The sequence below is a fragment of the Fusarium phalaenopsidis genome, assembly GCF_050370095.1.
Source record: "Fusarium phalaenopsidis strain FUZ10S chromosome Unknown contig_32332, whole genome shotgun sequence".
Taxonomy (NCBI): Eukaryota; Fungi; Ascomycota; class Sordariomycetes; order Hypocreales; family Nectriaceae; genus Fusarium; species Fusarium phalaenopsidis.
In genome coordinates this window covers 3,404,627-3,431,010 of record NW_028145391.1, presented here as the reverse complement: position 1 = coordinate 3,431,010, position 26,384 = coordinate 3,404,627, and the positions used below count along the sequence as shown (strand labels likewise).

General features: G+C 50.8%; 7 protein-coding genes across 7 annotated transcripts; 4 read left to right on the top strand and 3 right to left on the bottom strand.

Annotated features, from left to right (window-relative positions):
* Positions 1-1,190: 1,190 nt before the first annotated feature.
* LRP88_14080 (uncharacterized protein) lies at positions 1,191-2,396 on the top strand (the record flags this gene model as incomplete). The annotated part of the gene is made up of 1 exon (XM_083250432.1): positions 1,191-2,396. The coding sequence occupies one exon, from the start codon at positions 1,191-1,193 to the stop codon at positions 2,394-2,396; it is 1,206 nt and encodes a 401-aa protein (XP_083094766.1).
* Positions 2,397-8,296: 5,900 nt separating this feature from the next.
* Positions 8,297-9,292, top strand: LRP88_14079 (uncharacterized protein; the record flags this gene model as incomplete). The annotated part of the gene is made up of 1 exon (XM_083250431.1): positions 8,297-9,292. The coding sequence occupies one exon, from the start codon at positions 8,297-8,299 to the stop codon at positions 9,290-9,292; it is 996 nt and encodes a 331-aa protein (XP_083094765.1).
* Positions 9,293-9,561: 269 nt separating this feature from the next.
* LRP88_14078 (uncharacterized protein) lies at positions 9,562-11,054 on the top strand (the record flags this gene model as incomplete). The annotated part of the gene is made up of 3 exons (XM_083250430.1): positions 9,562-9,744; positions 9,792-9,993; positions 10,042-11,054. The coding sequence occupies 3 exons, from the start codon at positions 9,562-9,564 to the stop codon at positions 11,052-11,054; spliced, it is 1,398 nt and encodes a 465-aa protein (XP_083094764.1).
* A 388-nt stretch (positions 11,055-11,442) lies between these two features.
* Positions 11,443-11,652, bottom strand: LRP88_14077 (uncharacterized protein; the record flags this gene model as incomplete). The annotated part of the gene is made up of 1 exon (XM_083250429.1): positions 11,443-11,652. The coding sequence occupies one exon, from the start codon at positions 11,650-11,652 to the stop codon at positions 11,443-11,445; it is 210 nt and encodes a 69-aa protein (XP_083094763.1).
* A 5,496-nt stretch (positions 11,653-17,148) lies between these two features.
* LRP88_14076 (phosphotransferase family protein) lies at positions 17,149-18,531 on the bottom strand (the record flags this gene model as incomplete). Its single annotated transcript, XM_083250428.1, has 1 exon — positions 17,149-18,531. The coding sequence occupies one exon, from the start codon at positions 18,529-18,531 to the stop codon at positions 17,149-17,151; it is 1,383 nt and encodes a 460-aa protein (XP_083094762.1).
* Positions 18,532-23,320: 4,789 nt separating this feature from the next.
* LRP88_14075 (uncharacterized protein) lies at positions 23,321-23,606 on the top strand (the record flags this gene model as incomplete). The annotated part of the gene is made up of 2 exons (XM_083250427.1): positions 23,321-23,515; positions 23,565-23,606. The coding sequence occupies 2 exons, from the start codon at positions 23,321-23,323 to the stop codon at positions 23,604-23,606; spliced, it is 237 nt and encodes a 78-aa protein (XP_083094761.1).
* A 551-nt stretch (positions 23,607-24,157) lies between these two features.
* Positions 24,158-25,873, bottom strand: LRP88_14074 (glycosyltransferase domain-containing protein; the record flags this gene model as incomplete). Its single annotated transcript, XM_083250426.1, has 2 exons — positions 24,158-25,645; positions 25,718-25,873. 2 exons carry the CDS (start codon positions 25,871-25,873, stop codon positions 24,158-24,160), a joined length of 1,644 nt encoding a protein of 547 aa, XP_083094760.1.
* Positions 25,874-26,384: the final 511 nt, after the last annotated feature.

Sequence of the window (26,384 nt, the reverse complement as noted above, 5' to 3'; positions counted from 1 at the left end):
GGGCATCCATTAGTAAAGTCGGTCAAGCAGAGATTGATATCGTCTCCCTTTTATTGCTACTGTATCTGATTTAATTGAATCAATGCTGTGGCACAGCTTGAGGTCCTTTTGAGGTCCTTTTGAGTGTGATCTAGGGTACCCACGTGCCCAAACCTTAACCAACGGTTAAATCGGCTGCCCAGACGCTAAATCTCTCCCATGTCGCAACCAAATCTCACCCAGCCTCTCTTGACCGCGCGTCCGACCATCACACGGCAAGGTTTTGGATGGAATCATGCGGACGGAACAGCAGCGGCCCGGGAGGGAACGATCGAGAAGCCGCTATGGAGACGTTACCCAATGCTTTTGCTGCGCTGGCATAGTCGCCGACGAGAGAGAGGCGTTGCTCCCGGAAGATATGCCACCCGCTTACCAAGTGCCGCGAATGGAAGATCTGTCAGCGGGACCCAACCCCGGTCGTCGAGGCAAGACAAGGCGCAGTCTTGGCTTTTTTGGGCTTGGAGATGGTGGCCGATGCTTGTCCATAGCATGGACCCTGGTGATACTGGCCAGCCGATGCTTGCTTGCCCAGACTACGGCGTCAGGGTTGAGTCCATGGCATTGACGACTTGTCCTGTTGTATGACGAACCCGGGTCGCACATCGCAGCGAGATCATTGGAAAATCCTACAAGGGGGACCAGCTCCGATGCCCCAATGATCAGCCCTCACAGGGCTACGCGGCGAATTAAACCGGTCCATCTCACGTCATCATCCCCTTCGTGGCGGCTTGCTAGCGCCTCCCACCCTTGAACCGCTGGCGTTCATGGATGGGAGGGGGATTGCGCGTGTGGCTGGCGATCGCTATTCCTTGAGAGAGAGCTCGTGCTACTGATGCTTGCTGCTGCTAGGCCGGGGATAATTTTTAATGCCCTACGCTCCCCCCTCTTCCTGCGATCGGCTTGAACCCTCTTCTTGTCTCCCCCCGCGAGTTGGGTTTGCTTCGTTGCGACCGAAAATCTCTCTTCAGCAACCCCGAGCAACCCGCACAATAGCTTATCATTTACGAATCAAGCTTGGAAAGAGACGGAATATTCTGACATATCGACGACGTGCGACGTAACGAGGACGAAGCCAAGGTCAAACAGCTCCAGAAACGAAACGAAACACCAAACACAAACACCCACTCAAGACATCACCAGCCGACGTCACCATGCTGCGCAAGAAAGAAACCCTCACCATCATCACGCCGATTCCCGGCTTCATCCCTCGCCAGCTCGCCATCGACCTCCTCCACTCCCACAGTGAGATCATCACCCTCAACCCGCTCGTAATCTCGCACAAGCCTATTCCCGCGCCTCGCAATGCCGCCGCCGACGAGTACTACAGCACCTGGTATGAGATCACCGAGCGCATCCAGTATATCCCCGGCATGGGCAAGATTGGCTCGGGCAAGCTCACTTTCAACGGCTGCTTCCACGATATGCCCTGGGGTATGCAGTCACACATCTATATCCCTCTCGGCGTCGACATGAGGAATCGTTACCGCGTCCAGGGCAACCAGCCAGGAATTGAACCTCCCGAGCAGCCCGAGCTTGGCCTTGAGGAGTTGGGTGCACCCAAGGAGGGACTGTATCTGCGCACCGACGTCGATCTCAAGTGTAACATTACCATGATGGGCTTTGTCAAGGCCGAATCGAGAAAGGCCAGTGTGGAGATGGTTAACCGCATGGTCAAGAAGGCTGAGCTGCTTGATGCCGGCATTCTTAAGGGCATGTTTGAGGACGGAAAGCTCAAGACCGTCAACCCTGCCGATCGATCAAACGCCATGAGCAATCAGCTTCTGCGACAGCAAACCATGGCCGCCGACAACCAATTCCCTCCCGGCCCTGGTCCTCTGAGTCCTGCTCCTCTTTACTCTCAGCCTTACCAATACCCTCCTCAGCAGCAGCCGCAGCCATCACCAACATATCAGTACGCGCGCCCGGGAACAAGCGGATCTCAGTATCCCCAGTCGCCGTACCAGATGCAGCAAGCACAGGCCCAGGCGCAGACGCCTCCGCCACCGTTTCAGAACACCAACAACTATGCGCCCCCGATACCGCCAAAAACATCCATGCAGACCATCCCCATGGAGCTCCCGGGCGACTATTATCACCCGCAGCGATCGCCAAGCCTGCACCAGTCCCAGCCAAGCCCCAACCTTGCTGGCAACAGCTACCGCAACTCGACCGCCTCGCAGGTCTCTTACGACCCCAGATGGTCTCACCCGCAGGGGAGCCCGTCGGTGCCCGACTCGCAGAGGAACAGCATGAATTCCCAGCACAGCGGATACCCGGCGTCCCCCGGTCTTGCCCCTCAGGGTTTTACTGCGGAGCTATCAGCGCACAATGAGACAGCCGAGGAGCATAAGCACTAGCGGAGCAAACTAATCATGACAAAAGCTTTTCTGTTTTTATCACATTCTTTTCTGGAGCCAATGATTGCGTGGGACGGGTCGGAGTGTTGCAGGTGATACACAGGACAGGCGTTGTGGTGCAAGCTTGGATAGTTACGATTTGGTACAATATACCCTGTTTTTGCAACTGAGTTTCTTCGTAGAGAAAACATACTGCAAACTTGAGAGAGCAAGTAACTGTCGTTGCGAATGGCTGATCAATCGATGATGAAGCACGACTATAAGAACTGGCGGTTGCCCTCATGTTGGGCCGTACTGGACGGAGCCATTCAGAACTCTTACCATTGTGACTTTTATATACCCGGCACATCTGTCGATACGGGCTTTATATATACTTTGTCCAACATCATTCCCCGCGGTGTTGTCGCTCCGACCCCTGCCCAGTATCATCGCGAAGGTCCAGGCGACTTGGAGGTCGCTCAACAAAGGCAAGCGATTGCGATGCCAGAGAACTACAGCTGGGACGATGAGGTGCTCAAGCAAAAAGATTAGCACAACCTCATCCCGTGTTCCACCTGTATACCCCATTTAAATCTTCCTCGAGCACGGAGCGCCTCTTTGAACCGACTGGACGCCTCTATATACCGAAACCACCACCGCAACCGTCGTTGCAGTCGGCCGAGTACTTTAACGACGAAGATGACCGCTCTGATGGATGAGTACCATCGCCGCTAGCGACTGGTGGATCGTGAGTCTGAGTCTCTGAATGATTTGGCGCTCATCAATGCCCTGCCTCCGTTGGTCTTGCTCCTTGCTTCATCTCGCAAGAAGGGCCGGACATTCTTGTCGCTGCACGCAAGCAATGGAATTGGCGGCTCCGGAGTGTCGAGAGCAACTGCTCAACTTGTTGACTCACCCATCCGTGCAGCGGTCCACCCATTATATATCTTCAGCACATCCTTGGAAGGGACAAATGGTCGCCAAACATGTTTGATGGCATCAGTCAGATACTTCAACCTGAACGAGGTTGTGTCTTTCGCAGCTATCACCACATCAGCTCTTATCACCGCCGCATTACGATATATATAGCACACATTTGTGCCACCTCCCGATCCCTAGACCAGATGCAATTACGTGGGCTTCTCCTCTCACATGGGCTTGTCTTCGGGAGCAATGAAAGGGGAGATGTTCCCAACTGAGGAGCATTTTCCAGCGAGCTACTTCAGACAAGACATTTCGACATGTGGCTCGGCTTGATATCACGCGGTTTTCGATTTTGTCGTAACCCCCCCTATACGTCAACAAAGTCGCCTCTGGCCCGGACAATGTCGATCCGACTTCAGCCAAGACCAGTACCGCTACTACAAAGGAAAATGCAGCAATTGAATGGGCTTCTGGTGGCGAAGGAGGTGAAAACCCAGAGCGCCATGGTTGCCACGGAGACGTCGACACGTATATACGGTTCTCGGCCTCTTTGAGGGCATCGCTGCCATTCAGTGCACTTCCTACAGGTATTCCATGCCGTAGAGGAAACTGCGGAAATTACGCAGGCTTCTCTTGTCACGCAGACGAGAGGAAGGAGAAGAGTTTAATTGCCACGGCCCCTGCAAGCATACAATTGCGATAACGGGATCAAGATTATATACACAGGGATTGGGGAGTTCCGGACAGCTGGTGCCCTAAGCACCACCCTCTCTCTTGCATTCTCGACTGCAAGGGAAAATGCAGTTATTTCGCCGGCTTCGCATGTGGGCCAGTGAATAACGTCTGTTGGTCGCGATACCAGAAAGAAGCAGCTTCGAGGGAGAGATCTATTTTATATATACGCCAGTTGGCCTCGGCGCACCGACAGCAGAAGAAAAATGCCTTGGGAAGATCCGACAAGCATATGCCAAGACCCCAATCGCATTCTTGGGCGGGTATACTTCACCCCCCCTGAAGCAAGCTGAAGAGATCCAACCTGCTGGTAGCCGTCAACACCATTACTTGCACAGGAGTTCATGGTGGATCTGTCCTCGAGATAATTACACTCGACGATATGCTCTCAATCCTCCCATCTGAGTTTCGTGAGACCACCAACACGCAGCTCATTGAACTATATATATTGAATGCCAACTGAGAAACGGCGGAGAAACCATTGGCTGGCTTTGCGCCAGCAGTACGAGCCAGTGTCTATGCCCCTCAGTCGATTGGCCAAGCACGTTCCCCCAGAAGTCCTGTTTCCTTTCGCCCCATCGCCTGCATTTTGGTGATGGATATCGCCGACGCCGGTGTCAGCGGAGACTCAACGATGTCGAAGGCCTGAAGGTTCCTTGCGTATATATACTCGACTACTAGTCACTATTGTAACAATACCTCAAGCGGATGCAAAGCACGAACTCAGACAAAGCTCTGCCTTGAAGGCAGAAAAAAAAAAAACGGGCTCCTAGACTGCCTTCTGGCACCCCGAGCACGATACTCCCATGACTAAGAGCTCGACATTATATATACGACACTTGGCCTGGGCGCGACCAGAACTCATGAAGCGTGGGTCACACGGATCAGGCAGATTCGCGGTGAGGTCATGGACTCAGCTCTCGCTGGATACGCATCAGCTCTTGGAAGGGGTTTGTTATCCGTGAGAGGCTTTTCCCATGGGCTGTTTTCCCTCGCCCTTCCTTCAATCCCATGCACAAGCATGCAAGTTGGATAGGCGTATGGCGCGGTTTCAATCATCCGATGTGTATGCTCCCTGGCTAGCAAAATGCACCAGCTCTTTGCGTCATCCAGTCTGCAAACCACGCCGGGGGCAAACGAATTCAGGCTGAGCTGGTCTATGCCTGGTCCAGTGACCGCCTACTGCCTCTACCCACCACCCGTGGCGATGGAACGTACCGGAAGAGCCGTGCTGCCAGCAAGAGCAGCTCTCCTCGCATCGCTAGTGAACGGACCATAACATCACCTGAACAATGGACCGTGCTGTGTAAACTCTCCTATTTGAGCTTTCTCCTGGAGAGCTAACACTCAGGATCCTCGAGTGTGTTATCGATTGCCAACTCCGAAATCGATATATTCGGAAAATGCTTCAGAGCGATCGTATCCCCCTGTCACCCTGTTGTCCCATAACACCGCCATCTGCGTTTTGGTAACTGGCTTCGAGGATGTTTTCCAACGTCAAGACTCATGATGGTCGGAACTCGGCCGTTTGTTGCATATATATACTCGGCTACGAGCAAGCATTATGGTGGTATCTGGATGAAGAAGCATCTAGAATCATCCCTTGCGCGTAGAGCCTCGCTCCGGGGAGCGCGGACAGACGTGATGAAACACCGAATGGAAAGCACCCCCCTTGTTGTCGGATGGTTCGCATTCGTTATCTCGTGTCTCGGCGGTTAGGATATGTCTATATCAGCGAGGATGCCGGTCGCGTCCCCATTCAAGCAGTGTCTGTCGACAAAACCTAGTCTCGCTGATTCCCCCCAAACTGACCTCGAAAGCGCCTCGCCAGCCTCTGATGAGCTCGACATCATCAAGACTACCGCCAAGGAAGTTGTTTCCCAGCTTCCCTCTGGAATGTATATTGTTGATCTAACTCAATCAAATTCGAGCCTTACGTCCACGAGTTTCTCGCGCAGGGCAAGGAGTGCACGTACCTGCCTCTTGGCTTTTTCGCAGGCCCTTATCGACCTGAAGGAGGACACTGTGATGAAGAGGCATGCGACTATGCTTCGAGAGCTTTGGGGCAACTGTTCGTATCGCTCGTTTCATCACTAGCCTGGCAACGCCGCATCTTTTTGTCTCTGTTATTGATGGGGTGTCCAAGCACTTTGACAAACAGCTTCTCACTTAGGGATCACGGCACGATCATTTCATTCCTATGTTTCCCGGAGCTCTCTCCCTCCGCGAGATCCAGGCACAATGTGTTTCTATATGTACCTACTGAGAAACTCTTTCCTACCTCATCTCGAAGAATGGAGCATGTGCCGCTGACCAGTTGGTGTGACGATGTAGGTGCTCTGGCTCTGGCATGCGCGTCTAATCTGCTACTTCGACCACAACGATTCGGAGAGACATGTTAGAGTGAAAGTGTGTCGCCATCGATCCAGTTCAAAACTATATATATACCACACAAGCCATAGCTGAGCAACTAGTTTTCGGCAACGAAAATTAATTGTTGTGTGCCCAGTCTCGTTCACTCAGTCTGACCGGCCAAGACTTCTTGACCAAGTTCAGCAAGGGAAAGAAGTTTGCAGCCAAACACACGAGTCCATAACAGCTATGGCGTCTTTGTGACCAATCCATCCTTGCATAAGAATGATGATGCAATGGATGAAGAAACTGGGCGAGGCGTTAGTCAAAGAAGATCCGACTACTTGTGCAAAAGACCAGACAGCTCGAGAGGGTGTGTTCTTGCCCTCTAGTATATAAAGGCCCTTCTTCACCGCTTTCCTAGGATAGCGGAGGTCAGGTAAAGACATCAAGTACAAATGCGTCATCCGAGTCCACGATACTATCTACTAGGACCAACGATGGCATCCGGTGGGCTGCCTCGACGCACCGCGCGGCCTGGTTCATGCTCAGATGTCGGCGCCAACGAGAAGATCAGGGCAGCACGACGCAGAACACGGCTGTGAAGCGAAATTCACGAGAAAAGAACAGTTGAGGCACCATTGACCACATCCGGATGTTGTCTGATGACTGCTCGCCCAACCAACCGACGACGCGCGAAGAGGTGACGAATTTCCTCCATGCTGCCGATTCGCAGACACGGAGCGCATGTATCTCCCCTCACCTCGTTGACGGAAAATCGCATCCCGTGCAGTCTCCCAGCATCACGTTGAACTAAGTGGCCTCACTAAATGCCCTGCGTTGCTCCTCTGGCTGGCCATCGACACCTTGATCTTCATCCTCATCTTGTATATTAGAATGACCGCCACAATGCAAAGAGTCCCGATCTGCCCCGACGGCACGGATCGCGATAAGTGGTACAACAAAACCAGCGCCCAAGTCACGCCAATGAGTCGCAGCGAGGAAGAAGACTTCCAAGAGGAACTCAGACTAGCCGGGCTCTTTGGCCCTTCTGCCTGAGGAGGAGCCACCTGGGTCAGAGAAGTAGGTCCAAGAGGACTTTAACGCCGACAACCCTCCTTGGTCTCTCTTGCACTCTCATATATAGTTAACGCCTACGATGCTAGAAAATAGCAATTCCACACCGACAGAACCGAAGTCTGGAAGAACATTCCCACACAGCTGTCGTACTGCCATGTGGGCAAATTCTCGGGTCGCATCGAAGCATGGATTGCATCCTTGGCTGCCTCGCCCGCCGCCCAGATCCCAAGAACTACGGACCAATGAACTTTCTGATCCACAGAAATGGTACTTATTCTACTCCCTTTCTGAGCTCATGCTTCTCCTGGCGTTGATGCTATATATACACATTTCTATAAATTGGCGGGCATGTGTCCCTACTCGCTATCACCCGCAACCGGCGACATTGCATGCGACGGCATTCGGCTCCTCTACGGGGACTTTTCGAGACACACCACAGACAAGATAAACATAAATTTGTCCCGTTGTTGGTAATCGTGGCCTTAATATTGCGGCGTGGCTGCTGCTGGTGGTCGGGATGCGGAGGAATTGCGGACTTTGCAATCCCGACTCCGCTGGCGGGATTGAACAACTTCGGAAACATTTGGGCGTGTTGGGTTTGTAAGTTTTGAGGGTTCAACATTGAAATGGGTGTGAAGCCCGGGGTTTCAATTGATAGGGATTTGTAAGGATGGATTGCGAGATTGAGTTGGGCGAGTATATATGATGCGCCGTGATCGGCGTGATGGTGTAAGTAGGAACAACAGCACAAGAAATACTCTCAAAGCAAAGATCAGCAAATGCTTCGCTAGAAAGCACATTGAACTTGATTTAATCCGACCCATTCACTCATCATGGGGCTCTTTCAACCAAGGGTCGACCCTCTGCCTCCTGGCATCGACCTCTCCTCCAAAACCGCCATTGTCACGGGCGCAACATCAGGCATCGGCCTCGAACTTTCAAAGCAACTGCTGGTCTTGAAGATCTCAACTCTCGTGCTCGCAGTGCGCAATGTTTCCAAGGGGGATGAAGTCCGAAAAGGACTCCTGTCTGACCCAGCTGTCAAGGCGGCCAATCCCCAGGCCGTGGTCAAGGTCATGAAGCTCGACGCCGAGGACTACGCCAGTGTCCAGGCCTTTGTTGAGGCTTTTAAGCGGCAGCATAACCAGCTCCATATTCTAATGCTGAACGCTGGAATCGGCACTTTTGGTCGCGAGTTTGCGCCTACAGGCCATGAGAAGAACAACCAGGTCAACTATCTGTCCAATGTCCTCCTCCAGCTCAGCCTCCTCCCTCTGCTTGAGGCTACCGCCGAAAACGAGGGATCACCGACACGAGTCACATGGACAGGAAGCCGTATGCACAGGCTCACAACTTTGGCTAGCAAGGCCCCCTTGAAACCTGGAGAAGGTGTCCTTGAGCACTTTGACAAGGGGAATGCTCCCGCTCTGGCAGGCTACCCAGACAGCAAGGTCCTCGTCGCCCTCTTCCAGCTCGAGCTGGCACGGCGTTACAAGCCCGAAAAGGCCATCGTCAATAGTTTCTGTCCGGGAATGGTGTCGACGAATCTGTCGGGTGCAGCGCCGGTGTACGTGCGCATCCCCGTTGACATGATCAAGGCCCTTCGGGGACGGTCGGCGGAGCAGGGAGCCTGGATAGGGCTTCATGCGGCACTTGTCGCGGGAAAGGAGACGCATGGGATGCCGTTGGATGATAAGGAGATTGTTGACCTTGGCGCATTTTTGAAGTCGGAGGAGGGCGAGAGGGTGAGGAGGTTGCTTTGGGATGAGACTGTGCAGGAGATGAGAGGGTTGATGGAGGTACCGTCGTGGATGGAAGTCAAGTCATGAGATAAGGTTGTGACTGTTGTATTTACACTTTTTCATTTGTGCCATCAAAGAGAAAGAGGTGCTGATTCACGCATTGCCAACGCAACGCAACGCTTTGTTTTGATGATGCAAGTCACCACAACAGTGACAAAGACGTGCAGCTTATTGATGCCTGATTTCAACCCTCACTCAGATCAGGCCGTCGTCCTACAACACTTGGCTGCCGGTGCAACACATGCATCTCCAACGTTTCATCTCCACCTCAACCAACAAGGCCGCGCTTCATCACGATGAACGGCGCGAGTGCGATAAGCGTAACCTGTGCGGGTTGCAATCGCAAGTTCACGAGCGACGCAGCTCTTCAGCAGCATATTCGCGATAGAAAGGATGCTGCTCACGACAAGATCCCGGCGGAGGGTGATAAGGCGCCCAAGAAGGTGGTTCGAGCTAAGAGCATCGCATCAACACACAAGGTAATCACACAAACTCTAACCACGAGCCAGCTGCTGACGTGATTCAGGCCCCAAACACTCCAAACTCGCCGGTGAAGGCGAAAAAGTCCAAAGACGGATGGTTCTTTCAAGGCACGGGCACACCTCTGATCTCCATTCAAAGCTCCCAGGTCCAACCAGGCGACGTCGCTGTGACTAGCGATGGCGGATACGAGCTTCTCTGCAGTTACAACTGGGTCATCAAACCGCAACCCACCGTCTACGTCCCAGGTGAATCTCCCTTTCTTGATTGTACTCTACATCAACTGACACTCACAGGCGAACCTCCCAGACTGGTTTCCAGATCCCCCCCGATGCGCGTCTCTCCAGATTCAGGTGTCCATTTCATCGACCAAAACAGCTTCCGTGTCCCCAAGTATCCTTTCAAAGTCGTCTTTCAAGCCATGAATGTCATGAATCCTACATCCAAGTTCAGCGACGTCGACGTCCTCACCAACCGCAACAGCCTTCGTCACCTGCTCGACTTTTGTCGCGGGAAGTGCTTGGACAGCTTCCGCATCGACCTGTATCTTGTTCAGAACACCCTCGTCATTGAGAGACGTGAAAGGTCGACAAAGGAGATGATCAGAGGATCTAGGAGCTCGGGCTTTGGTCACAGTTTTGAGGAAGCTGTCACTGAACCGCCACCAGGCATGAATGATATTGCAGGGCATCACCGCGTTCTCCGATATAACCTTGGAGGCTTGAACTGTGCCGTCCGCTTTGAAGTCGATGCTGTTCATGGCATCCCCGAGACTGAGGACGGTGCTCAGAAGACTGACGCACTTCCTGGAGGCTCAGTGGATCAGCTTGCCCAGTCACTGGAGAATGTTGCCGTCGGAAGCTCAAAGCAGACGGCCTCATCCCCTGGCGCTAGAAGCGTTCAGGTAATCACCCGGGGTATAGTACCTCCCCAAACACAAGCAGCAGAGATAAAGTCGATCCGACGTAACGGGAAGCACCTAAGCACGATGCTACCACAGCTCTGGTTCGGCCGAACTCCTTACCTCGTCCGGGGCTATCACGACAATGGCAACTTCACCTTGATTCGCAGCGAAAACGTCCAGGACAACCTAAAAGATTGGGAGGCCAAGGACCAGAATCAGATGGCTTTGCGCGGCGTGGTGTGGCTGCTAGGGCAGCTGCGTGAGGCTGTGAGGAGCTCCGAGACAAAGTCATGCATCGCTGTGTGCCTGGGCGACAAACCCCTGAAGCTGCAGGTGTTTTCTACGGCGCAGAGAAAGCTTCCTCTGCCGGAGAAAGTGATTGAGAGATTCTGGAAGAATGATTGAGAGGGGATAGACTCTTGGCTGATGGCAGCGACATGAGGGACTATTGTCCCAGTATTGCGGATGGTTCCTTTGAAGAGGAAGAGTAATCGCACTCACGACTTTATGATTATTATCAGCTCTCATGATTATGGGAGCCGCGGTAACGAATGTAGAATGTTCATGTAGAGGTTTTAAAGTAGCAATGAATTCTGACTCTCAAGACACCACTGGAAGAGAAGCCTTCCTACAATAATCACAAAAGACTAGCGAGAGCTTCAGAACACGGGACTCAATAATTCAAAGAGCATTTGATATGCAGACTATTCATCAAAATTTCAACTAGAGCTGGTGACCATATTCCTCAGAGCTATTCTCCCCAGCTCACCCTCACAACATTGCGCCCCGCACGTCACTTCACATCAGGAACCGGTTCATTCCTTTTGGGACACGTCAGGCAGAAGAGATCAGCCGAGGTGCGCTCGATTGGGGTGATCTTTCCGCAGTCGCCCATCCTGCCCTTCTTCTTCATGGCTGCAGGGCAGACCTCCTGGGACCACGAGTTGTTGTAAAGTTTCTTGCACCAGGCGCAGGTGGCTCGTGTGAAGATGCGCTTGCACATGGTTATGGGTTTTGTTTGTGTTGGTTTCGTTGAGAGACGGTGAACTGTCGAGGTGAGTATTGCGTTGGCGTGAACTGGTAGGGAGACTTGGAGGAAAGGGATGAGAAGTGAAGTTGGTTAGAGTTCTAACTACTTATAGTTGCTTGCTAGTACTGAATCAACAGGAAGTATACATAGGTGTGTAAGACGAGAGACTGAGTGAGGCTGCAGCATGGGGAACACAACGTCGAGTTGGAATGGCCGGTGACTAGGAGAACAAGTATTTCACGAGGAAGTACCACGTATAAACTCATTCACCATCTCAACGCTTCATTCATCGTAATCTTAAATCTACCTTTCTTTCTCACACGTCTTGTTTTCACTGCATCTCCCAGGTTCCCGCTGATGGGTTTGATCCAATACGATGCCCCTTGTCTGGGCGACCTCGAACGCCAACACCGGAGTACAGCATCTAGAGTTTGTGATCTTTTGTATCCGTAATCCCTTTCTCAACTACGGTTCTCGTTGTTTGCCTAGGTAACGGTGAGTCAAGCCAACAGAGTAACCAAGTTTCAGAAACAGAGCATTAATCAATGGAGTCTGTCCGGGGTGTGTCATCTCTACTGTTTGTTGTTGACGGCGGACCTGTTTTGCGTGTCAGAGCTGCTCTCTCTAGTTGGCGATATTCACGAAGCTCTTGATGCCGTTGCTAGGTTGGAAACTATGTTCTTTATCCTTGTAACTGGCTAGTCATAGAGTCAACGGATATACTCCGCTTCTTGAGAATATTAAGCAGAATGACAAATGGTTGGGGATGACTAGGCTAACACACTAACGATACACACTGGGTAAACAACAAGGTGAAGAGTTCAACTCATAATCACCAAACGGCAGCGATCAACATACGACGAGACGATGCAAGCTTGACATAGACTATGAATCTTGTCCAAGGTGCTGCAGACCCCCGAGCACCCAATCCCCACTTGATTCTTTCACCTTCAAAAGCAGACCAGTATTCTCACTGAAATGGATCTAAGCTTACAGATACCAGGTGCACTTATAACCGCCATTGACGTTGTTCCAGATCGAACTGATGCGGTCGTTGAATTCTTCGGGAATGTTGTCTACAATGGAGCCATTAGTGGCAGGAGAACGCAAGGAGATATGTGAACTCACGGCAAGCGTCGATATTGACCTCAACTGCCCTACACTCGCCGTCCTAGCGTTTGTTGGTGCAGTAGTAGACGGAGCCCTTGGCCTCGAGCTTGTTGGGGGAGTAACGTCCTGGGGATCGGCCGGCGCCGCGGATATGGCGAGGACCTGGAGGGCCAAGACGGAGCAGAGGGCCTCGGTGGAAACTACTCTGATGAATGTGGAAAAGAGTGGATGAGAGTTGCCGTTGTTTAGTTAGCTTTGTTGTAGTGGAAGGAACAGGAACTTTCACAAAGAAACCAGGCTTTCTTATACCCATATGAAAAGAAAAAGAGCTTCATCACGAGCTGAAAACTCCCTCCGCCCTGCCAGCCCAGATAAGACAGCCTCAACTTCGGCAATTGAGTTGATGCCTTTGACACATAAACGACCACGCAACCAAGCTAGTGCTGGGTTGATCATAAGCCGGTCTTTTGTTCAGCTACTGCGAGGCGAAGCTCGTATAGTGTGCGGTATTAACCCCCGAGAGAGGCTGATGAGGCTTCAAGTGTCTGTTGCAGGTCTGATGATCGCATGAGATCTACTAGTGGGTCGACTCCTCGAAGTGGAGGATTCGAATCCCGAAATAAGGCTGTTTCTATAACTTAGCCCAGGTTATGTTAGTTGCATAGAAAGGTCGAAAGGACCTAGGAGGGCTCTTTCATACACGCGAACGAGCTCGGGACTTGTTGCAAACATTGTTGACTGGCCTATCCGTACTTCCCTTGCGTTGTAGCTAGAGGCAGGATTAGGAACAATACTAAAGAGGAAGATTTTCCACACAATAGCGAAGATCACAATGCAACAGTTGTTACAGATATGCAAGCCAACACCTAACATAGTTCCCGTACCAGCACGGAGTAGCCGGAATTAGTCTCCCCACGTAGATCGCATGACCTGGCTCAAGCTCGCGAGCCAAGATGCGGGGTGGTGCTAATTACAAGCTCCCGCAAGGCTGAATTCCTAAGATCGTTGCTAAGACGCCAATCGGAATAGCTTCCCCTCAAAAATCAGACGCCTGTCCCGTATAGGGCATGGGGGTGTAGATAAGCATGGACTATAATGCGACTACGAGGATTCTTTTGAAATACTCTAAATTATTATACTGTTTTAAAACAGTTTTTATAGATTTTTTTATAATGATCAAGAGTGGTTAGGTAACCCTCTTAATATTCCAGCGTCTCGTTTGTCTTGACCTGCGTAGCGCCTTATTTCAACTCAATATGCCTTGGATGGAATGATTCATATTTTTTCTCTCACGCATAACCAATTTCCGATGTCAGCAACCGCCACAAGGGCCCTTTTCTCAGTTACCAGCTTTACTAATCAGTATTAGTCCCTTGTCCAGAAAATGCTGCGGTATGAGCACTGACAAATCGTGGACTGGGTTCTGGAGCTGACCGGTCAGCAGAAGTGCAATAAGCGGCTGGTGATCCCTATATCCTGGAATCAGGCTGCGAAGGATCAAGCTTGGCGTGGTTGGGCAAAAGCACTTTGTCTTAACCCCTATTACCGTATCGACTCGACAAATTGTCAAAACCTGGTGGGTCCTGGCACCCCTGCTTTATGCAAGTTCTATTCCTCATACAGTTAGTATGTGTAAGCGAACTCTCGAGGCTCTTCCCCGCAATATCAGACAAGGGTTTTGCAAAGTTGAGGGATTTCCCTCCTTCCAACGTAAATCACCTGTTTTTTCATCCGATTTGAAGCTATCACGAGGCCGGTTTATAGTCAAAATGACGCTCGTGGAGCGGTTAGTTAATATTACGCCTCGGAAATCAGGCCCAAAGAAGAAGCCGTTATCCCATCGCAAATATACTCCTCCAAAGCCACTACAACGCCGTGAGAATTCATATTCACAACGCAAGAAGATCGACGTTCTTATGTTTATGGAGCATCATAAGATATATGATCCTGACCATTACTTCTCGGTCAATGGTTATAGGAGCCCGCTTGCCAGAGAAGCCGCCGTACATTTCCTCGTCAACGAGAGGAATATATACCGTTGGGTTAAGGACAAGGACCTGATCCTTAATATCAGAAAATGAAGCTATTCCCCTCGTTGGCCTGAACTCGAGGAAGAGCTTTTCGCACGGTTTCTTAATGCCCGGGAGAAGAAGCAGATCGTCACCACCGGGTGGTTCAGAAGACAAGCCCAGCTTATCTGGGTGGCAATATACCCTGATCCAGCTGTCGAGAAGGTATTCACATTCTCAAATGGCTGGTGGCTTGGCTTTAAAAGGCGGCGAGGCATCGTTAAGCGGCGAATCACTAAGGAAGCAAGTCGCCGCCCGGAGGAGTATGCAAAAGTCACAAATTGCTTCCTGCGTTTCGTCCGCCAGGTATCCAACAACACCAACACACCGCATTTACTCGAGATCCAGCCAGCCAAAATGAGTATAAATTATATCCTTGACTCGCCCGTTCGTCGCTTTGAGAAGAAATGGATTCTCAACGTTGACGAGACCCCAATCCCGTTCGAATTCCTCGATGGAAGCACATGGGAATTACGTGGAGCAAAAACCGTGGCCGGCCGGACCGACCGCAGCGGGTGGAGTAAGCGGCAGGCCACCCTTGTGTTGAGCATCTTCGCCGACGGGTCTTTTCGTCTAAAGCCCAAGATCATCTTCCACGGCACAGCCGGACCAAAAGGCAGGATTTACGCTGACGAGGGACATCTATACGCCCCAGACGTGACTGTGACATATAACGAGACTGCCTATAATAACGAGGAACTATTTTTTGACTGGGTTAAGGATGAATTATCGACTGTACAGGCCAAAACGCGAGACTTCCTTCTTGTGATGGACATCGCCACTTTTCATAAGACCGACAAAGTCACAGACCAGCTACGGAAACAGAAGGTAACGAGGGCGTTGATCCCTGGGGGCTGCACGGGTCAGCTTCAACCCTTTGACGTATCCGTCAATCGTCCATTGAAGGACCTGCTGAGGGAAGAGACACTTATATATGTGATGAATGAGGAGGCAAAAGGAAAGACAGAGTGGTCTGTGAAGGATAAGAGGATTATGACAACGTGGACAGTCTCACGGGCTGTCCAACGACTCGCACAACGTCCTGATCTGATTGAGAAGTCGTTCTTAAGTTGCGGTATTAGTGTGAGGCCCAACGGCAGTCAGGACCACCTCATACACATCAAGGATATTGACGAGGTCGATTTTACGGGTTGGGAGACTGCCGAGGAGACTATTATCAAGCAGGAAGAAGTTGTGAATAGCTTCATCGACTTTGAGGAGCTTATGTTAGCAGGAGACGAGGATAACACCCCAGAAGACCTATACATAGGTCTCATGCAGCTGAAGAAGGAAGACCTGAAGACGATGGCAAAGGGGCTTGGGCTTCTAGTAGGGGGGAATAAGGACCAACTTGTGAGACGGCTGATGAAGAGATATACCGATGGGACTACTGCCGAGGCCCCAATTACAGTAGAGGAAGAGCCTGAGTCATGCATTATAGTTGTACCTTAGTTATTAAGCAGTCCTTAGTTATCTATATCATCCTCAACCCAAAAGAACACCTCCCGGCGATGGCCTCGATTGGGGCACGCCGGCGGCCGTGACGCGAGGAATTTGCCAAAATGAAGGAGGAGGGGAGGATGAGCTGACGTTGTGTTCTAATTTACATACTAACTGTATGGGGATTAGAACGTGCATTTTGCAAGGGTGCTAAGACCCACCAGGTTTTGACAATTTGTCGAGTCGATACGGTATCATGCCCACCAGGGATAGCTTTTTGTAGACTGTAGTCAATAGAATACGATGAGTGTGACATTATCTCGAATGGTAATTGCTTCTAGACTCTTTCCACTTCCCCAACATATTCTAATTATGGTCCTCCATGTGGCATTCAGGTTATCCGGTAGTCCGGGCCCCGGGATTGCCGCCTTACGCCTTATGCATTATGCACCCTGACGTTTTGAGGCCACCCATGATGCGCCACCGACTCATATTACTCGATATTATTGGATCATGTATCTGAGAGAGAGCCTCAACTCCTTTTTGAGCCCCTTCAGATTCCCACCATGTGACCCCCCTTGCAATAGGGCTGCGAAGAGATGCGGTGAACTCGGTCATCCAAGGTCATAGAGCAAGAGTATCTAGGCACAATTCTGGCCGAACCGATGGGTGTTGTTCAGCTAGTTAATAAATCATTCGAAAGATACTGGTCCAACTAGTCTGATCTCATCTGAGACAGTTCCCCATAGAGAAGTGAAATCCTCCAAAAGCCAAGGTATTAAAAATATAGGTTAAACGTACAGCTCTCGGCGTTCTTTTTATTCCAAAGACAAGAAAAAAGCCCTATTTCCTAAGGGTCAACCTCTTTCTCGTCCATAGAGGTTGTATCAATAGGCGTTGTGAGTTCCTCTTTGACATTTTCCGCCTCCCCGTCCCTGCCTGACCTCCACGCCGCGAGCATGTTGGAAAGCTCATCAACAACCCAGCTCTTCCCAATTCGCTGTTTAGCCGAAGACCATATCTTCCTTGCCTCGCAAGCATCAGGAGAATAAGCGTACTGAAGGAATTCAGTCCCAACAATCTTCTCAAAGATATCCTTGAGTTCCTTCGCCTCGTCATTCTTAGGTGTCTCTTGAGCATGGGCCCAAATGCGCTCTTCATCTATGTACTCCTCTACATCAGAACTCCAGTACGCTTCAACCCACAGCCAAGCTGGAGGAGCGAATGCCACGACGGCTGGAGCAAAGTGGGCTTCGTCCCAGTCCAAAATTCCTGTCACAGTGGCTGTCTTGTCATCAGGAGTAGCGACCATGATGTTGCGGGGGAAGAGATCTCCATGGTGGAAATAGTATATTGGCGTATCTGGTCCAAATGTTCCGTTCAGTGCCTGCATTGACTTGACCATCTCGATCAAGCCCAACCAAGGTCCGTCTCCAAACCCCGGTCCTGAATACTTCTTGTGCCAGCGTAGAAGGCGCGCGTAGAGCATTTTGGCTGGATGCTGTGACTCAATTGGCTTCTTGAAATTTTCGCCGTCGCCTATAAATTTGAAATCCTTCGTGGGGATGGCTTGGGCAGAAGTCTCGGTGCTCTCGAAATCTGGCAGACCGCCTGTTGGATTGGTGGCTTTCTGAATATCAAGGGAAAATGCGGCCACCTGCTTCGTAACTAAAATTCGTTGTTGTTGATTCAATTCATTCCAAATATCAATCAGGCGTTGTCCGGGGAGCCTGAGTTGCAAGATGTATGGCTGCCCGATAGGATTCGTAGCCGAGGGGTCCTCGTCTATGGTCACTACCCTAGGAATACCAAATTCCGTGTAGGTACTCGCGAGATCCAGGATGCGTTTATCATAGGCGAGATGTGCCGATTGAAAACGTGGGATGCGAAGCACGTAGTCTCCTGGGGGAAGAGAGTCCCTGGGTGGTGCAGAATTCTCCTTGGAAGGCGCCATGTTCCCTTCTTCTGTATTCTTGATTTGGGAAGCTGGAGGAGGCTCTGGTGCGACTTCCGGTTCCTCTGAAGCGATTGCTGGCTTTTCTCGAACGTGTATGCCAATTACCCGGTTGCTAAAGCCGCCCTTCATTCGCTCGATGCGAAAGTCTTCCGGGTCGTAAGATGGCCAATAGAGGTGGCATAGCCGCGGAACCTTGTGCTTGAACGTCTCAAACGGCTCGTGATCTTCGTACTCGGCCGTGGAAGTCGGGGACGCGCTGCGAATGCTCTCAGTCATGCTTTGAAGACTCGCACAGGATCCGTCCTGTCTGCTGGACGTGGAAGGGCGGTGTGTTTGTTGTTGTTGGGCTGGGAGTGAATCAAGACTGTGCTCTGCCAACAACACCTCGCCCCTAGGCTTAGTCATGGAAAATCAGGCGGTTTTGTTTCAGCTCGGTAAAGGAGGGCCATACTATAGCTGGGTATGAGGCTGGAGTAGTTAATTCTATCCTCGGTCCCATCCTAGTATTAAAGTCGTCAATGTCGGATGACGGCAGTAAAAATCTGCACCGCTGAGCCTCCAATCAAGGAGCCCATGTCCACAGCGTCGCAGCCCGATGTTTCCCAACATCTTATCACCAGTCCAAAAGCTTGCTTTCTCATGTCGGCTGCGTGTGCTACGTAACCATGTGTGACAAAAGCAAATGAGCTGCCCCTTTTATACATTCCGCACTCACCGGGCTGCAGGGATCCGTCTCACACCACTCGCACCCAAGAGCAGCGCATGACCCGGCGAGCCTGGTATCGCCCACTCAGAACACGCCGACTCTCGCACAGCGTGGTCAGCTGGATTTGACATATCTCTTGCACTTCTGCCTACTTTTGCACAATTCTCTTGGTTGAAATATGAGTGGTTAATACTTCAAAAGTGCATAGAGGGCCTCATTGCCTTATGCGGTATCCCATCAAGATAATGCCCAATTCGAACCGCCTTGTAGAATCATGTCTTGAGCTCAGCCGACAACCTTAGATAAATACCTAGCGTTACTCCTGGTGGCCCATCATCCTGAAGCCCAACCGCAAATTGCAGCTTCTGAAACCTGATTCTTCCCGCCGAGAGCCATCCCAACCATGCCTAATCCTAACAAGGCTCACACAAGTTCTCACCATTGCCCCGGAGCCCGAATGCCCGCAAGAGGCAATTGTCGATTCAGCAGAACCCAAGGGTTTTGTACCCAACACCAGACAATGTGCTCGACACACTACCTGGTACACCTCAAGTGGGAGGGATGCAACTCTTGCCCCGCCCTGGTATGGTGTAGCCGTCACCCCCATGAACAGTACCCCGAGACGGAGCAATGCCCTGCCTGTGTCGCTGAGGCCAACGACCCAAACAGATGCCCTCGCAAATCGGAGGGGCAATGTTACTGGAAGAATGACCTCGGGTATTGTACAGCACACCAAGCTTGGTGCTATACGCACAATGAGCTCTACGAGTTGGATTATGGATGTCAGGGGTGCTATCCAGGATGAGAGGCAATATGCCATATTGATCCTATACTGTGGTACTTTTCAATTGGGTTTTGATGCTGGCATGTGTTGAGAACTGTGTTCTGTATTCTTGTGGCTGGTGGCTTCTTTTGAAAGCGTTACCAAGTTCACAATACCATGTTGATATGGAACAGGTAGGGTGTTGGTGCTGCGCGAGAATGAATGAGCAGAACATCATATCGCCAGTCTTTCTTTGATTTTTGGGGGGATTGTTTTTCTTCTTTGGGAGTTATGGCTGAGCTTTCCACCCGTCACATGGCCGATGACGGCTTCCCCGGGGACATCTCGTTGGTGCCTCAGGATGATTACGACAGTGAATCAGATACAGACTCTGGGTATAAGGACGAGTTGTGTGGATTTTGCGTTTTGTTGGACTCTCTATTTTTATTTTGGCGTTTCGGGACCTTTCACCTTCTACCACGTTTCTCCACATTATACTTGCGTCCATGAAATACCATCGAGTACATGCTTCCTCAGCTTCAGGTATGGGTAGATTGGGCCCAAACTTACGAGCCCCTCAGGTTGAAGACTCATCACCTCTACACCAAGCTCATAGTGTCCACCACCTGGTCCAACAAGTACCTCTTGCCAGCCCGTTTAACCTGTCTCGATATGTCCAGGTCCCACGTGCCCTGCCAGATGATGTTTCTAGCCCGATCCAGCTTCTCGTAACGGAAAATGCCAGCCTCGCTGTCTCTGGCTTCGCAGTTCCAGATCTCAAGAATCTCAAGCCTGGGCATATACTTCGCGACCTCTGCTACATTCACAAGCAGCTCGTTGACCACGGCGCTTGAATGCTTTAGAACGAGATTTGAGGTCAGTGCAAGTGTGACTAAAGATGCCCAATTGTGAGAAAAATGAGACGAGAAAAAGTCTTGGGCATCAAAGGCGAAGGAGATGGAGAGATGTTCGAGTTGATTGCTCCATTTATTTTCTGCCAGGGACCTGAGAAGTCGCTTGTTCGATCGTGGTATTCGCATTCTTCCTTGACGGTGGTACATGGTACCGCACTCGTCGTAGAAACTGAATCGCTTCAGGGAAGATGGCATATGAAGCCCAATCAGCGATGAACCTATTCCATGTATTAGCATTCTTGATCATGCTGTGCTGGAATGGGTGGAACTAACCATTGTCCCACTCCCTATCGCTCTCTGTCCGATTGTAGCACCATCTCTCAAGATGGATGACCTCAAGGCAGGGGGCGGCATTAAACATGTCGGAAAGGGCTTTTGGACTAATGTTTCGAAGGTACCGTCGACGAATGAGAAGACGGGTGATGACTGGTGCCCTGGGAAGAGAATGATTCTCGCCAAACTCGAGGGCCCACGAGCCCAGGTATGACCGCTTCTGCCATTTCCATTCATTCAAAAAGAGCGGATCAGTGGGAGGATTTTCAAAGCGACTCGCGTGATCTGTATGTGGATTGCTTAGAATACATTCAGGCACCTGACGATCATTCGGCAAAACCAAGCAATGCATTTGTGTCTCAAAAGACGAAAAGATGCCGAGCTCAACTGTGAGACTGTGGCTTTGCCAGGTAGAGAGGACTGTCCAGAGACACGAAACTGTTCAGGTGAAGATGTAGTTATTATGCTTGTAAAGAGGTCAATGATCATCTTTCCAGACTGGTGTCTCCAAGAGGACATGCTTGACGTAGCCTCTACGGCTAGAAGCAGGACCAACAAGGCGTTCAAATGTTGAAATGCAGGCTGGACGCAGCGAGATGTGATGAAATGTTGACTTCTCTACCATTCGTTGCCAAGCTTTGCAGACACAGGCGAAATTCGACGGACGGGCCAGTCTGTCCTTTGACGTGTTGTGCGGCGTCATGAGCTATTGCAGGATGTAGAGCTCGATTTCCGGTGGGAATACCTTCTTCATTGGAGCCCTGCGGGCCATAGATTTTGTCACACAACAAGTCATTTTCAGGTCGAGGTTGGATTATTGGAATAGGGGAAGCGAGGCTCAAGTGCATTATATAGGTATTAGATGCCGCATCAAGTAACTTTTTGAGTCATCGCTTCCATTTTCAAGCTAGCAATATTTTAATTATAGTTTTCTTCCCTACTGATACCTGTAGTAAAATGCATCTAAGTTTAGCTATTGCATTTGCATTGCATTGCATTAATGTTAAGGCCGTTGAAGTCTCTGGTGATGGGATGAAACGAGGCCGTGCCTTTCCAGAACAAAGCTCGTTTCTGCTATCTACTGATACAGACAGGCCATCAAGTGATTGAATTATGGTGCTTCACCAGATCAAAGCCAACTAGCGATAGCAACTCCTCTTGAGAAGGAAGCCGTTTTGACGATTGTTTGTGTACAACTCTTTTTCCTATTATATGAGATGGATGGATGCCTACTCTGCATCTTAATAAGAGTTTTCACTCGGAGGGATGTAATATTCGTAGTTACCAAAGGCCACTGTGTTAGCATTGGGATATGATGCTATGATGTGTTAATAATGTGCTCTTTGTTATAGTTGAAGCCCGGCCCTTGATGGGATAACTGAGCCAGAAGACCGTTCGTAGTTACCATTCACAGAGATCTGCTAGTAAAGTTCTGTACTATTCCTCTGACTAGATCCTTCAATTATGATTGGTCAAGGAAGACGGATGATACAACACGACGACCAAGTCGCTGCATGTAACCCGATTTGGAAGTCTAGGCCTCTTTGTACAACCCGAAAACATATCCACCAAGTCTGTGTAGATAGACAGACGTTTTAGTATAACATACTGACGATCCGTCCTCACGTGGCACGGGAACTTTTGAAGTAAGCTTACTGTGATGCCGATCTTGTAAATTGTTTCATCCTTTGTACCGCTTTGAATATGGCGGAGCAGAGACACCGATGACGGGTTATGTCATGGTGCATCTAGAGTAGATACTATACCGACCTACTATACAGATGCATGAAATCATCGTTCTGTTTCGAGAATGAATGGGGATGCAAAGACGAAATCACTCGTGCTACACCGCAACTGCTACTGCGAACTTGACACATTCCTTGACTAAAATCGGAAAAGAGGCGGTCAATTCAGACCTAACACAGTAGATTCATACTGTCAACGTTACAAAGGATCGGCAGCATGCCAATACAAGATACCTCTGGGCGAGATCCGCTCGCCTCGGGACATCGGTCACGGCAGTGAAACTTGCATGTTGTCTCTACCCTATTTGCACAAGATTAACTATGCCAAGTCTGACAGCCTCATCGATCGCTCCGACCAGAGCGGTGTAGTTGGTAGACACGATGCACTGCCTTTGATATTCTCCCATGATGTGGCAAAGAGATGCACGGAGAAAGATTCATAGCATCTTCATCCATTCAGTATTTGTCTTCCAAGACAAACCACGCAATTGCTTACGGTCCAGCAGAAGACCGTCATGTCAAGAATTGAAGAGTTGCCCAGGTATAAATTGGCTTGATATCCTTCCAAAATCAAGACTTCATCAAATACCAACAATCCTAACACAAGAACAGCCAGCACGTCCTCTTCATAATATCAACCCCTATCACTTACCTGATATTCATCATGAAGTCCTACATCGTCACCTTTGCCTTCCTCGCCAGCCTCACCCTCGCGAACCCCATCACCCAAGCCCCAGCAATGATGCCCAGAGCCGACACCTCTGAGGGAGAGCAAGTCCAAAAGAGAGACTGCAACAGCAGAGTCGGGGATGACTGTGGAGGAAAGTATGGAGGCTGCTGCGCTGGCCTAACCTGCTATGTGTGTTCTCAACTTCTCAATACCCTATGTCAGAAGCTGATTATTCTAGGTCACCTCCCTTCCTCTGTATGGAAAATGCAAGAAGAACTAAACCGAGTATGGACTTTTGCTTTGGCAAGACCATAATACATGACGCGCGTCTAAGACTACCAAGCTGACAGGGATACGACAGGGATGGAAAGGCAACAATCACTTGAATTCTGGGATGATGAAACGATGCACACACTTTATGGATATCTACACCAACATAGCCACACTCTCTCAAGATAAAAAAAGTGCGCACTTCAAGTCAAAGCTCCCTACCTTGCAACTTTTCGTGTTTTCGGTAAAGATTTATACGAAACCAACATCTCTTCTGGACAACCTGACCCTTCATCATTCTGACTAAGCTTATCAAGAAACACATACCCAGGTGGGTCGTTAATGTGAGACCTGGGTGAAGACGGCACTGCCTCGGCATCTCTGAGATCAACACGCTGTGGGTGGGGGATTCATCTCCTATAGTGACATCATTGAGGAGCATCAAATCTCCAGGTATCATCTTATTGCTCTAGTCTCTTTTTCTTTGTCATGAAGCAATGCCACGCTATGAATAAAACTCCCAAACGACACAAGAAAAGGGGAAAAAAAAATACATGCACTCTATATTGTGCCTCTACCATCTCTAAACACCTCATCGTACCAGGGAGCCTCGGCCTCGGCCGTGGCGTTGCTGTTGCTGCACACCGTGTCCCAGTCGGTCGCCCGCAGCTCCCAGCTCTTGGTCTCCTTGTTCTTGCCGAATAGCAGCGACGTCTTGAACTCGCCCTCGCCGCGGTACGGCTTGATCTCGAGGCTGCCGTTTCTCGCGTCGAGGGTAGTCAGTGATGTTGTGCTATTGTGCTGCATCTGCACCTCTAGCAAATTCCGTAGGTAAGGAAAGAACCATGTCTTGTCCCACCAGGTCGACCTCCGACTCTTGAGGCCGTTCCTCCAAGCATTGTGATGTATCGCCACAGGGATCGCCGTCGTCCAAAAGTCGACGTATAGAGAAACCTCACCCCATGTGAGGTCCTTGTCTGAAGCTTCAACCAGCTTGGAGAGCGGGTTGTCGGCCTCGTATATATCGGCGGGGACGCCCCGTATCCGTGGTGGTGAGACACCCGCCTCGCCCGACTGCTTCTCCAAGGCGACGGGGTTGTCGACGGAGACAAAGAAGCCGCCATCCTCGGAGTAGCAGGTCGGATAGAAGAGCTCTTGTGTGTAATCGAGGCCGAGGTGGTATTCGAATTCATCGCGTGACCACTCGGCAGTGGCTCTGCCCGCATTGTCGTCGGCGAAGTCGTCGAGGTGGACATGTCGGCGCCACAATTCCTGCTCCCCAAACACCTCTGCGAAAATGCCTTGGTCGCCAGCGAGGTCCTCGTTGGAGTCGATCTCGAGCAAGTCTCTGTCCATCCTGTCCTTGACACGCTTAAAATACCGGCGCATGTCGCCCGCGGGGCCCATGAAGCTGCCACTGTTGACATACTTGGGACGCATAAACTTCCACCGTCCAATCTTGTAGTCGGTCAGGAAGCCAAAGACGTCGGGCGGGAGGGTGCTCTCGGGCACATCGTGGCAGTAGAGATTGGAGATCTTGTCGCGCGGGGCAACACAGCCCTTCTGGGCAGAGATGACGATGGTCTGCTCCATTAAGCCTTGTTCAAAGCCATATTCTTCGAAAAGTCGCTTGTTCGCCCGTTGGTTGCTGCTAAAGTATCGGTGGAGGAGGACGCTGGGGGGCAGCTGCATCCAGATATCGTGGGCATCTAGCATGAGCACCAAATCGTCGTCGCCGAGTCTGTCCTGGTCGGGCGCATCTGGACCCGTCGCCCACTCCAGGTAGTTGAGGGTACCAGTGATCTTGCCCAGCTGTGACGGGCCAATGCCCTCGGCGTCGGTGTGAAAGTCTTTTTTCCAGTTGACGATTACGGGCGCGGGATACCCCAAGGCGACGATGCTGCTGATGACTTTGCAGAGGTCATGGCTCGGTCCATCGACGGGGAGGACAATGACGAAATTTCGGTGTCCGGCAGATATTGAAGTCGGTGATAGGGAGGAATCGAAATGTATCGGTGATTGGGGATGCCAAACACTGTCATTAAGCATCTGGTCGCGTTGGTCAGCTATGACGGCGAGATGCGGGCGGGAAGGGGAAGATGCGGGTGCAGTATCACATACTAGGTAACATAAAGTTAAAGTGACAGACAGAAGGGTAAACAGCAGCAGACACCCCCTCCGGGCAAATCTCAGCTTTGAACCTCCATTGAGGCGGTAGAATCTATGCCGAGGCCGCACCGTCACCGTCGCGCCTGGGAGGGCAATGTGTGAAGACATGTGTCATGGGGGGGAGACCGAGGGATGAGGCAGCAGAGGGAGGGAGGACTTTTTCGCATGACAAAGGGGAATCGAAAAGCGAATAACCAGATAAAGGGAGGGAGGGACAGACAAGCAAAATGGTGGCGCCCGGGTAGAGAGAGAACAATATAAAACAGGCTTGCGTGCGTTTTGTCTTGTGTGCTGCACAAACAAAGCAAGCCCATCTCGAGGTCCATTGCACTTGATATTTGTACATTTACTGTGCTTTGCTGCACCAGGCTCGCACTCCATCCCTGAATCGTGAGAGTAAAAAAAAACCTCTCCAAACACCAGAGTCAGGCACGCCCCGCGGCGCTTGACGTTTCCGCCTATGTTGATCACCCTCTCTTGCGCCCCCAAGAAGTTCCCATCCTTCTTCCTCTCCGTTGAGTGAAGGGGGCGTGTAGATAAAGTTCTCCCCCCGTCCCAGTGGAGAGGTTTTGCCGCTAGCTCTACTAATTCGAGACAGATCATCTCATGCTCGGGCCAT